Below are 13,467 nucleotides of genomic sequence, written 5' to 3' on the forward strand. Positions count from 1 at the left end.
CTACATGACTACAGAATGATTACAGTTTGCTGAAAGTGTGAATATTTAAGCTAAAGGTCAACTTTTTCTTGTCTATCAGGTATTGTACTGTTGTACTGTTTAACACAGAGCTTTAAAGAACAGTTAAATGTCACTATAATGATTTGATAATCAATTAAATCAACAATGCTGCAACTGACATCAGTGATCAAATGTTTAATACTACAAACCCATATTGTTTCCATTACCACATTTTTCTTAAAGCATACAAAATTACTGAATGTTTTGAAAAAAATCCCTTAATCTGTAACTCATGGATTCAAAATAAATGCCAAAAAAACAAATAATTAACTTTAATAGTGAACATAGAGCCTTAATACAAAAGTAGGTTCATGATTATGAATCATAGCTTCAGACATCATTTCACTGTCACCATAATGTGGGCCCCCAGGGGCCCCTGTAGTCCCACATGTAGGGTCTGCATTGGTACGCTTTGCAGAAGGAGGTGATCAGTGATGATCGGACGAGCTCGTCTCTCAGACCCAGACCCTCTGCCGTGAACACGTCCTTACAGAACTCCAACGTCTGCTGCTTTCGTTTCGTCTTGTATCTGCGGTTCTGAAACCAAATCTTCACTTGGGTCTCCGTTAGTGTTAAGGTGCCGGCCAGGTGAGCCCTCTCTGGGGCGGACAGGTATTTCTGGTGGTTGAATTTCTTCTCCAGTTCAAGCACTTGGAGGTGTGTGAACGCGGCTCTGGAGCGCTTCTGTTTCTCCGAGGAGGAGAAGCTGCTGGACTCTGAGGTGCTGGGGCGGGGGGATGTGTCCAGGGACCCTGTGAAGCACATGTGATCAAGTCATCAAGGGGGTGGGGGGGGGGGGGGGGGCAGTCAGCTCGATGTAGGACACATGACCGGCTGTGGTTTATTATCACCATAAAGGTAAACAGCCACCACTATGAACAAAACACACTCTCAGAATGTAAAATATATATAATATAATTATTACATTGCCACTTCTTGATAATACTATTATTAATAATAATACTTGATAATAATAATAATATAATATAATATAATTATTATAATTATAATAATACATATTATTATATATATATATAATTATAATATATATATTATAATATAATTATAATTATAATACTTGATAATAATAATAATAATATAATAACAATAATATAATATAATATAATTATAATAATACTAATACATATTATATATATATATATTATTATATATTTTATTATATATTTATATATATATATTTATTATAATATAATTGTAATAATAATAATAATACTTGATAATACTATTTACTTGATAATAATTATAATATAATAATAATAATATCATATAATATAATTATAATAATACTAATACATATTATTATATCTATATATATTATTGTATATATTATATATATATTTATATATATATTTATTATTATATAATTGTAATAATAATAATAATACTTGATAATACTATTATTTCTCTCACACAGATTCATGCCATCTTCTGAAACTTTTTTCTGCATATCAAATTTTTAATACACACACATCCATTGGGCCGTCTAGCTATTACATTCCTGCCATTGAAAGGCGGCTGCAGGATCTCACCTGTCTGCACTCTGACGGCTGTCCCCCGGGGGCAGAGTGGCTCTGAGAACCTTTCAGATCCTTCGCTCCACTGTGAACATCTTTCCATCTTCTGTGAACAGCGTTTGCCATTAAAGACCGCGCCGTGCTGAAGGGAGAGGATGTCCTCTATGAGGAACGAGGTCACAGGTTTGACTGTGTCAGACATCTCCATCCGGTAATCCACCAACCAGAGGCCTCTCAGGGGCAGAGGGCGACAGGGAGGGACGTGGTTGAAGCAGTGTGTGTCCTCACACACTCACACGCTCTGAATTTATACAAGAACAGAGGCGGGTTTACTCCGACTGCACCGGCAAGAGAAGGAGGCGGGCCGACTACTGCTGCCAACTATTGCAGTAACTTACATTTGTTCGCCTGTTCAGATCAACTTGATGGGAGATCAAACATTGATAATTCTAATGCTCATGAAAACAAAAAGCACAATTGATGTACTTTAATCTATACAATATGCACATTTTTTAATATATGATTTTGCTCCGTTCTATGAAGATTGTATCAATAAACTACATAAACTAATACAGTCAACAGATTAACATGTACGGTCATATTGGAGTATTTCATGTTGGAGTACTAAGACTATCCTTTATATTCGTAAGACAAAATAATTAGAAACTTCTCTTTATATAATGGAATATCATAAGTGTATTTATACTATATGTTCTGAATACTGTAGTTTAATCCCATATGTTGTATTATCTACTTACACAGTATTTTGGCTAAATGAACTGGACAACATAATACAAAGAAACAAGAATAAACTTGTATCATATAGGTAAACATTGTGTTCATGGAGAAAAATTTCACTTTTAACAACAATTGATGTACTTTAATCTATACAATATGCACATTTTGTCATATATGATTATGCTCCTTTCTATGAAGATTGTATCAATAAACTACAAAAACTAATACAGTCAACAGATTAACATGTACGGTCATATTGGAGTATTTCATGTTGGAGTACTAAGACTATCCTTTATATTAGTAAGACAAAATAATTAGAAACTTCTCTTTATATAATGGAATATCATAAGTGTATTTATACTATATGTTCTGAATACTGTAGTTTAATCCCATATGTTGTATTATCGATTTACACAGTATCTTGGCTAAATGAACTGGACAACATAATACAAAGAAACAAGAATAAACTTGAATCATATAGGTAAACATTGTGTTCATGGAGAAAAATTGCACTTTTAACAACATTTGTGTTTCCAGGCAGTAATATTATTGGCATATAAAGTGGATAATCCCTCTCACTGCGATTATCATAGTAATCCAGAGGATATGTGTCAGTTCAGCATATAGGAACCCTGTTATCTGCGCTGCAGGGGGAGAGCTGGTCTGGGTGGGTGGTCGCGCCGACCGGAGCCCTAATGACTTGGACACATTGAGGCCGGCTCCTGGAGCAGACTCAGTCGCTGCCCGCTGGCTGTTTATTTGTTGTTCTCCGTGGTTCAGCCTGACTTTCTCTGAGATAATGAGACGTTTACTAGCGGTGTCTGTGCTCCTCTGGGAGTTCATGCTTCATTTGGAAACGCATGAGTGTAGGTATGATAAACATGATCCTCTCCGTGGCCCCTGGCCCCGCTGACTCCTCCGGCTTCCTGGGCACCGAGCGGTCACAATGTCACCTACGTAAAGCGCTGCTTTAGTTTAATGAAAGTGAAACCATTCAAAGTTTCTGTTGTCATATTTTTCGAAGTGTTGAGTGTAAACTTCTTCATGTGCAATAGAAATATAACGCCGCACTGAGTGATGAGAGTGTGGCCTGCCTTGTGTTGTGTATTCTCATTTATAAAAGCCATCTGTTTTAAGTCTACTGAGGTTCCTCTTAACGTGGCGGCTGTCTTGTCAACACAGTATTAAGATAATCAGTACGATACGTTTCACCTTGAATTCTTTGTCCGTGAGCGTCTGTCTGAAAATCTACGTTGAGCTTTTCCGATTGGCACAGTTTTTCTTTTGATATTTTCTAAACCCCTTTGTCTATTGTTTTGATCACAGACTGCTGAATATGGAATACAATGTAAAATAAATAAATATATATATACACTTCCGTTCAAAAGTTTGGGGTCATCCAGACAATTTCGTGTCTTCCATGAAAACTCACTTTTATTTATCAAATGAATTGAAAATTGAATAGAAAATATAGTCAAGACATTGACAAGGTTAGAAATAATGATTAATATTTGAAGTATTAATTTTGTTCTTCAAACTTCAAGCTCAAAGGAAGGCCAGTTGTATAGCTTATATCACCAGCATAACTGTTTTCAGCTGTGCTAACATAATTGCACGGGTTTTCTAATCAGATATTAGTCTTCTAAGGCGATTAGCAAACACAATGTACCATTAGAACACTGGAGTGATAGTTGATGGAAATGGGCCTCTATACACCTCTGGAGATATTTCATTAGAAACCAGACGTTTCCACCTAGAATAGTCATTTACCACATTAACAATGTATAGTGTGTATTTTTGATTAATGTTATCTTTATTGAAAAAACAGTGCTTTTCTTTGAAAAATAAAGACATTTCTAAGTGACCCCAAACTTTTGAACGGTAGTGTATATATACTTCATGCTTTTAAAATGTTAGCATTTCTCTGATTCCACTGAAAATTCATAGTTTTATTTTAACTTCACTTCAATATCTCTTCAAAATGACATTCAACACATGTTTGGTCATCAGAGACTTATCCATTTGGCCAAATTGGAGAAAAAAAAACATGAGCAGTCAGCTCAATGTCAAGAGCATAAACAAAGCCAGCAGTGAGAGTGACTCCACCAACGATGCGGTCATCCTCCGCCCTTATTCTGAGACAAGCCACATGATTGCTGCCGTTGAAAACATTGACATTTCCTTCCTATTTATTGTCTTGTGAGCATTCGTCGCACAGATATTTGGCTGCATAGTTGTGCATCGGATGTGACACGGTAGAACCTCTGACCTTTCAGCCCGGGGAGGCATTTGTCTTCCGCAGTACAAACTATGTGGTGACAGTGTTTTCTTTGAGCCACCGAAAGTTGTTGCACCATCAATCTTCTGTTGTGTTCCTGCTGTTTCTTTGTCTGAGATGACGAGTAGCGAGACTTTATTGGAACTGTTAGATTTCGTCTAGTCGCAGTTTTATCTGCGGTATCAGGGTTGTATTACCCTGTAACGCACACCTGGGTTATTGCGCAAGTTTTTCATTGTGCCTATTGTATGGTGTCACACATACGTCATCTGATTGGGTCAATCGGAGGTTTACAACAGATCCATGTGAGATGTTTTAACTTTAAAGATATCAAAGAACAACTGTATACTTTGTGACCACAAGTCCTTCCTTCCCACTCAGCACTTTATTTTCTTGGACACTTGGTGGAAATTCACTTTGGTCACTGCCTTGTGTATGTATTTTGTTTCCTTATGTATATTTAGTATTTTAGTATTAGTTTTTAGTATTTTGAATTTAGTATTGTTATTGTGTTTTGTGTTTTATTTGTATCTTTTATTTTATATTAAAGCTCTTATGTGCATCCGCCGCTGTGATCCTGACATGTCCCCACTGTGGGACTAATAAAGGATTATTTTATACCAAATAACCATATATACTCTCCATCTACCACCTCCCATTGTACATTTCTTTCTGAACTCCTTTTCAATCTATAAAACCCTTAGTCTTGAAAGATATATTTACTCAGCCTATTTGTGTGACGTTGTGTGAGAATAAATACATGTTGTGTGGTGGAAGTGGTGTGAGTCTTCCAGTAGAGGGAGCTTTAAAGTCAAACATCAAGAGGACGAAAGCCAGCAGCCACTTCAAACTGCAGGGACACAATGAGCTATTTGACCAAAGGATTAGTTTGAAGTGAGTCTGATGATGCTCCGTCAATAGTAATCTGTCATCCTGGCGTAGCTCATATGTATTTGGTGGTTACAGGGTGGATGTTTGGACAGAGGAGCTCTGATCCTGAGTCTGTGAATCATCTCGGCACCAATCATAAACATCAGATTATCAGACTGGGATTTGGAGGCTATTTCACAGCCAGAGACATATCTGCTTTTCTAAAGCTGATGTAGTTACAGGAAGAGTTCAAACCTTTCTGATTCAACCACAATATGTCTTTCACTGGTGGGCAGAATCACGTCACCCTTTATTTAAACTGGCCCTCATCATCACAGTGTTTATCTTTAGTTGGTATTCTGCTTTCATTCATGTCACATCCACACGTGCACACACACACACACACACACACACACACACACACACACACACACACACACACACACACACACACACACACACACACACACACACACACGCACACACACACACACACACACACACACACATACAGCACAACAAAAAACTTTTTTCCCACTAAAATCTACAGATGTTTTAGCTTTAGTGAAAGTGTGAACTATTATCAGAACTTGACCGGGAATGTATTTAATTTAAGGTATATCTTAATTTTGCGAAAAATATAGAAATATGGGATAAGATGAATTACATGTTAAAACCATGGATTTTTCAAAACACACCCACCATTAGCATGCTGCAAAGCCTTTCTTTTTCTCTGACACAAACACACACACACACACACACACACACACACACACACACACACACACACACACACACACACACACACACACACACACACACACACACACACACACACACACACACACACACACACACACACACAGAGCCATTATCTGATCTCTTGAAGTGTCTCTGGTCTCCTCTCTGTCTACAGCTTCCTTATCTTCGTAGAGATGCTCCTTGAGCTGCTCTCTCCTCCCAGAAGTGTTTCTCCTTCTCAGGCCCTTTGGCTCCGAGTCCCTTAAACACAACACGCTGATGTCCACTCAATTCAACCATTCATTATTTAATAGGCTACATTTATAACAATATCATTGGAGCATAAGCCAAGGATGGATTTATACATTTTAAATACCCATGACTTAAAAACGATGAACCGCTTTTGATGCGATATTCTTAATCTCTCTTATATTGGGCATTCATTATCTTAAAAAAATAATAATTCAGATTTGTATCTTATTGTTTACCAGGTGCTGGACGATAACAGCCAATCAAACGCATGCATTAAAGGGAACTTTTTCCAATGCAAGTGGTTTCACTACTGCTGCAGCTGATCTGTGAGTGACAGGTCGGACTGGTACTGTTTCCCGTTTGATTGAAAGTTTGAAAAGTTAAAGAGCCACTCTGTCTGCGGGTTTGTTTACCAAGCAAAGCTCCGGGAAAGGACAAGCTCTCCAGCCTTATCAGCGGATTTGTGAATGGGACAATAACGAGCTCAGTTTGATAGAGCAGAGCAGCCGTCAGGTCAAATGTCACTTCGTCCATTAGCTTTTCGATGGCTCCCTTTGATAACAGGCCACAGGCCACAGCTCCATGAGCGGCCACTAAAGAGTCTGTAATCAGGAATGTTGTTTTTAATTGGATCCAACACTTTTTAAAACTGGCAAATGTAATGTGTCAGGGTTGAAACTTTGGAAGCTTTTAAAGTATTTTCATAGCGTTATTTGTAAAAATTAGACAGCTTGTCAAGCTTTAAACGTGTAATGTTCGCTGACGCGACAGTAAGATAATCGTTTTGAAAATGAAAAAAAAGGCTAATAACTGTCACATAAATATATGTATTTAAATTTAGCACATGGAAGCTAATTAGTGTTTTGTGGATTTTTTGTCGTATACAATAATACGAACTTTATTATTAGTAGTAATATTATTATTTCATATTTCCAATTCAGAATGTGCAGCATAAACTTTGAAATGTATAATCGAAGACAAATAGAAAAGCATGCACATAATAAATATTGCTACTCTTAAAGATAATGAGCATTAACGAATCAGCGGATTTTTTATTTGCCTCTATATGCAGAAAAAAATAATACAATACAGACAAAACATACGATAGAAATTTGTTGACATATTTGTTATCCCATACAGACCATGTTATTTAATCACCAGCCTCGTACACTCTGTAATGAAGCCTGGAAGTGTCCGTGGCTGAAGGGCCCCTCGCTGTTCCCGGGTAGATCGACCAGCTGGTTATTGGTCACCTGCGCTGCTGAAGGTGACGCGCCGTGATACGCGCAGCCGTACACGCTGCCGGCTCCGTATCCAAACACCGGATTATAATGGCCGAGAGTCACATTATAAAGTGCCGTTGAATAGGAACCGGCGCTGCAGAGCTTCCCGTCGCGCACCAGCACCGGCACCGCCACCCTCCTCGCGGCGGGATACCCCGCCAGCTCCAGAGACTTGTCCTGGAGTTGGCGTTTGCATTTGTACCTCCTGTTCTGAAACCATATTTTGACCTGCGTAGAGGAGAGTTTGAGCATGTGGGCCAGGTGCTCTCTCTCCGGGGCGGACAGGTAGCGCTGCTGCCTGAAGCGCAGCTCCAGCTCAGACACTTGGGAATGGGAGAAGAGGACTCGGGGTTTCCTCCGCAGCCGGGCTCTGCTTTTGGGGTTCATGTCACAGTCGGGTGAACTGTCAAGTCCGCATGTCTCTGCACATTAGAAAAGAAAACAGTCACATAAAGTCAAACTTCATGCAATTTAATGTTGCTCAATGTTAAGTCAAGGATTCAAAAACATTTTATTCACCTAAACTATGTAGGTCTACATTTTAAATTATTTTTAGAAAATCTAATAAAATGTATGATATAGCTATACGTATTCTTTTTCGAAGTCAAATCTGAGAAAATGTACGTTATATATATATATATAACGTACATTTTCTCAGATTTCACTTCACTTATATATTATATATATATATATATATATATATATATACAAATCATTTTTTTTGTGGTAACATTGCAATGAAAAACTTTATACGTGTTAAATAAAATAAAGTAAAATAAAAACCACAAAGATGCATTAAATTAAACTGTCTGAGTTGGAAGAAATACATTTGATTGTTTTGACATTTTAAAGACGACACATCTAAATTCAAAACACATTATAGATATTTAATATTTGATCATTTGGTTCATAAAATGACAATTATAATTTTAATGAGAATTAGCACTCCGTTGCCCCTTTTACAATTAAACTGTGTGAGTAGTTTCAACTAATCAAAGGGACGAAATAATAAACAATAATAAAGTATTGCATGTCACTGCCTCCTCATGACCAATTTGTGGCAACAATATCTCAAATATATGGACCTCCCCACGTATTTCTGCGTATTTAAGATACATCGAATACCAATCATTTTAGTTTTTCAAATTGTAAGATTTCCAGAAACATTTTTAAACAGTGAGTTCTGCGTGGTTCGGCCTAAACCTGACCGACCGACAGCAGGGAAGTGAGTAACGCATCGTCTCACCCTGCTCATTGATCTCCTCTTCTGCGGCTGAGTTGTGAATGTGGAGCTTCTCCTGCATCCCGGAGACGCACGCAGCGTGCACGTGCTCATAATTCATCGGAACAACTTGATCAGTCATCAGGAATTCATTTTCAAAGTCATGGTGGTGTTCCAGCTTCAAAATATCCTTCACGGAAAAAGGCGTCGTGGTCATGGAAGTGGGATGCATCACAACCTTCTCAGCCGGCCGTGGAGCTCGTGAGACCCTGCTGCTGCTGCTCCTGCTGCGGCCGGACGTGTCTCTTAACTGGCTGCTGAGTGAGGGGCATGCGGGGAGATGTAAATCATGCAAGGGTCCGGCTCAAGAGCAAGGTAGAGATAGATCTGTCACCCCTCTCCAAAGCACAGGCCAACACCCAGCCTGGCCTGAGCACACTCCTTTTCTTCTCACCTTACAGGAACCCCTCACATCACTGATCCACCCTCCTCCCTGAGACAGGAAGTGTATTTAATTACATTATTGGCTTGCAATCGGAGTTAAATACTTACAAAACATCTGTATTGTTAAGTTATAGGCCTGCAGTGGCAGGGTGACACGAAAAGGGTTGCTAACTGAAAACAAAAAGTGACACCTAATTGGTAAAATATGAAAGAAATGTTCATCTGATTAATATATTTACGGATGGATGTCGGAGATTTGAATAAAACTGTTTTAATTCGTGGCCAATCATGTGTTGAAACAAACGCGTTTGCAGCTTTAGAGACCAACAAGTGAAACTGTCCCACATTGATTAACTCGTTTAGGAAAGGGGAGGGGTGGTATTCACCCAAACCACGCTTCTGGTCAGCCAAGTAAAGTCACTTAATCTGACCACAGGTCTTCGGGGTTGAGTGATTTTAGGTGATGTCGAGCAGCTTTACCATCAACATTGTTTTCCTGCCACGTTATTAGTGTCTCAGGCCACAACAAACAGTAACATTACACCCGATGTTGTGGAAGCGGAGAGGCGGCGGCGCCAGCCTGCGATGCTTGAGTGAGGCCGAGAGGCGCGTCCTTACAAACAGGAACAAGGACAGACACGGCCTGTCCCGCTGGGGGACCCGGGGAGATGTATGGAGGGCCCTGACAGGCCCGAGCAGGAGGAGCTTTCTGAAGCAGGGCTGGACATGTGCACGAGGCTTATTTAAGGACAATCGGAGTCATAACAGGGGCCATTATAAAAGGCTTACGAAACACAGGCTTATTTAATGCTTCACTTATTGAATGCATGACATGCAGTCTGACTCCTGTGTGTCATTATTTAGAAATGATCAAGTCCCTTAGTGATTAGGTGACACTTTAATGACAATAAATTAATAAAAGCTCAGTTATTTAAGTAGATTGTGCATTAAGTGAATAATAGTTACTTTTATTACATTACATGTCATTTACCACTTAACAACAACAACAATGATACTAATAACTAGGAAATGTCAGGCTCCTTTCCTTCCTTCTTTCCTTTGTTCCATCCCTCCCTCCTTTCCTTCCATTCTGTGCCTCCTTTCCTTCCCTACCATCCTTGCCTCCTTTCCTTCCTTCCCTTCTTCCTTCCTTACCTCCTTTCATAGCTTCCATCTTACCTTTCCTTCCTCCATTCCTTCAGTGCGTCCTTTGCTTGCTTCCTTCCTTTCCTACCTTCCTTGCCTCATTTCCTTCCTACCTTTCCTTCTTGCCTCTATTCCTTTCCTACCTTTCTTCCTACCTTTCCTTCCTCCATCCATCCCTCCCTTGCTTCCTTCCTTCCTTGCTCTGTGTGTATCAGTGGACACAGAGAAACACTGAATAATAATAAATAACCCTAGAGAATGCTTTTTCCCAATCAATAACAGGATAGAAAGCGAGTTGGTTGTATTTGACCTGAGTTGGTACAGAGTTCTTGTTTGATGAATCACATTTTCATCATTAGCTGCTTTCCTTTTCCGTCTTGACTGAGGCTGACTCGCTCTGGATGTTGCGTGACGTACAGTAATGTTAAAAAATAAGCAGTGTGGCCGGTCCATCAATCATGGCGGCTTCTCCAAGCTGTTGTAACTGCATCTGGCAAATCACACGTTGGCTGGTATACTACAGCTGTCCCGGGTTTGTCACGGGGTGAGGCTCAGGTGCAGAGAAACAGGACCGGACTCAATGTGAATAACAAAAATCTCTTTATAGAGGCAAAAAGGTTCCAAAAAGCAAACAAGTCCAAAAGGGGGCAGGCAGAGAATCAGAGGTCAGGGCAGGCAGGCAGGGTCAGAACAGGATGGTCAGGAATACACACAGTAACACTTGAGAAAGCTTGGCACACAAACCACAAGGAGAACAGAACTACAGACAACAATCCAGCAGGAGAAAAGAGAAAGACTGGCACAATATGTAGGGGGGAAACACAGGTGTACGGCATGAGACACTAACGAGACGAGAGTGAGGGCAGGTGAAGGGAATGAAACAATCAAGGAGACAGAGGAGACACAGAGAAGAAACAGAGGAGACACAGAACAGGGCGTTACAACAGCTTTATCAACTAAAACTAAACAAATAGTTTGTATGTGAATTAATTGCAATAAATGGATGATAAAAAAGCTAAAATGACGACAGTCTACAATTATTTTTTTGGACTGCCTGATTTGAATCTAGGTTCTTGCCTATCCAGACGAGAGGTAATTGTCAAATAATCTCTATTCGCATTTTTTGTTCAAAGAGCTTTAATAAGCAAAATGAAAAGAAACGGTTGATAAATAAAACTCTGATCCAGTGGGTGGAGCTGCAGAGTTTTTTCGAAGCCCCTTTATCTTATGATTGGTCAACTGTTGGTTGTCAGAGTCGCCACAGTCAGCCATCTTTCTTTTGACGCTTGGTCAGAAGCAACTGCTGCTGCTTGAGGTGGACGGAGCTGCAGAGTTTTTTCTAACTTTGCTCGTCTCATTTTTTGTCATTTTCGTCATCAACTTTTCTTTTCACCCCTGTATTGACTGAACCCGAGGTCTGGGTAGTAGAGCAGGGATGAGGGTTGATGCCTCGTCGCTGGCTAAGGGCGCCTCTCTCAGCAGAAGCAGAAGGAAGGATGGATGGACGGATGAGGATGACCGCTGCAGAGACCCACCCACAGCTTTCCCACTGTCAGTAGTCCGGTTCTGGTACACTGTCTCAAAACAGGACCGTACACTGCAAACAAATGACAAATTACATGAATAAACGTCCACATTCAGATAAAGTAAGAGAAGTAAAGTAACTGAAATCTCAACTTACAGCTGACATGGTATCTGCTGGACACGTGGTGCATGCTGGTGAATGGATGCTGCAGCACCTGACGGGGTGTAAGTCTCTTAGCAGCATCAAGCTCAACATCCCACTGAGGATGTCCCCAAAGTAAAGCCTCTCATTCCATTCGGAAACTATGTCAACAGACTTTTCACTCCTGATGCGCTGGATCTGTAAAATGAAGAGCCAATAACAGAGGTCAGGAATATCTTAAGTCACCTCCAGAAGTGATTTTTTAAAAGCGAATAAGACAAAAACAACAACAACACCTACAGGCAAGAGATGATACAGCGAGCTGAATTTGTTGCACTTGGTCTCCGACGGCCGAATCTCAGTCTCACGATACAACTGTTCTGGTGTCTGAAGAGATTGTGTTATTGTTAGCAATGACATTGCGAGTGCAGTAAACATAGACAAACAGACCCACATATTCTACAGTATGTTAGAAATGCAACATAAAGCGAATTAACTAGACAAATTCTCCCACAAGTCGAGGGCCATCTAGTTGCATTATATTCGAGGGAAGACACACACCTCTACGGGCAATATCTACGACACACAACTCACACCAAAACAATCTAGATAAATAATGCCTACAAGTGAAATGGAAAAATGTATATTTTCTATTTTGGGCTAAAGTATTCCTTCAACATCTATCATGTAATTAATTGCATGTCAGTATTTGATTAAGAGCTCTATGCTGGAAAACAAAACAGTTTTCACACAAACACGCAGCTGCACACGCACACGTGATCCAAGCAGGTGAACACGCTTCAGTCAGGAATAGTCTTTTACAATGTTGTGCATTTCTCAGTTTACACGTGGTTTTGACATGTTTAACTAAGAATAGTTTCCTGTTAGACGTTGCAACTACACAGATTGCATATTTGTTTACATTGATCAAATCTACAGGCACCAGCACACAACTCAACATGTGCCGATTTACATCATCTGGACAAACCTTAATCCCACTGCAGTACACATTGAGCAGCTATAACTACAATTTAAGGATAAAAGAACATGTGTAATAGTTTTGTATAAAAGTGTGAAGGAAGGAATTACATTAAAATGCTTATCAAGGGAGATCTTTCTTAACTTTATGATGCCTAAAGGAGCCTTTTGTTTGACCAGCTCATCTCATTTGTTGTGTTTCAATTGAGTTTCATCACAGGCGTTTTAATTCTGGAAAGACTGCAGTACGTTTC

At 39.6% G+C, this 13,467-nt stretch overlaps 2 protein-coding genes across 2 annotated transcripts; both read right to left on the minus strand.

Moving 5' to 3' along the window:
- Positions 1-328: 328 nt before the first annotated feature.
- On the minus strand, positions 329-1,803 carry nkx3-1 (NK3 homeobox 1). Its single transcript, XM_056418067.1, has 2 exons — positions 1,611-1,803; positions 329-812 (listed from the first exon to the last, which is right to left on the minus strand). The coding sequence occupies exons 1-2, from the start codon at positions 1,801-1,803 to the stop codon at positions 409-411; spliced, it is 597 nt and encodes a 198-aa protein (XP_056274042.1). The 3' UTR covers positions 329-408.
- Positions 1,804-7,628: 5,825 nt separating this feature from the next.
- nkx2.7 (NK2 transcription factor related 7) lies at positions 7,629-9,211 on the minus strand. Its single transcript, XM_056418063.1, has 2 exons — positions 9,004-9,211; positions 7,629-8,179 (listed from the first exon to the last, which is right to left on the minus strand). Exons 1-2 carry the CDS (start codon positions 9,209-9,211, stop codon positions 7,629-7,631), a joined length of 759 nt encoding a protein of 252 aa, XP_056274038.1.
- Between the last annotated feature and the right edge of the window lie 4,256 nt (positions 9,212-13,467).

Source organism: Pseudoliparis swirei, chromosome 7 (genome assembly GCF_029220125.1).
Source record: "Pseudoliparis swirei isolate HS2019 ecotype Mariana Trench chromosome 7, NWPU_hadal_v1, whole genome shotgun sequence".
NCBI lineage: Eukaryota > Metazoa > Chordata > Actinopteri > Perciformes > Liparidae > Pseudoliparis > Pseudoliparis swirei.

Excerpts from the sequence above, each read along its gene's own strand:
- nkx3-1 (XM_056418067.1), bottom strand. The coding sequence starts at position 1,803 with ATGGAGATGTCTGACACAGTCAAACCTGTGACCTCGTTCCTCATAGAG. Across the intron at positions 813-1,610 it reads AGCCGTCAGAGTGCAGACAG|GGTCCCTGGACACATCCCCC; the intron begins GTGAGATCCTGC and ends TGTGCTTCACAG.
- nkx2.7 (XM_056418063.1), bottom strand. The coding sequence starts at position 9,211 with ATGCATCCCACTTCCATGACCACGACGCCTTTTTCCGTGAAGGATATT. Across the intron at positions 8,180-9,003 it reads AGAGGAGATCAATGAGCAGG|AGACATGCGGACTTGACAGT; the intron begins GTGAGACGATGC and ends TCTAATGTGCAG.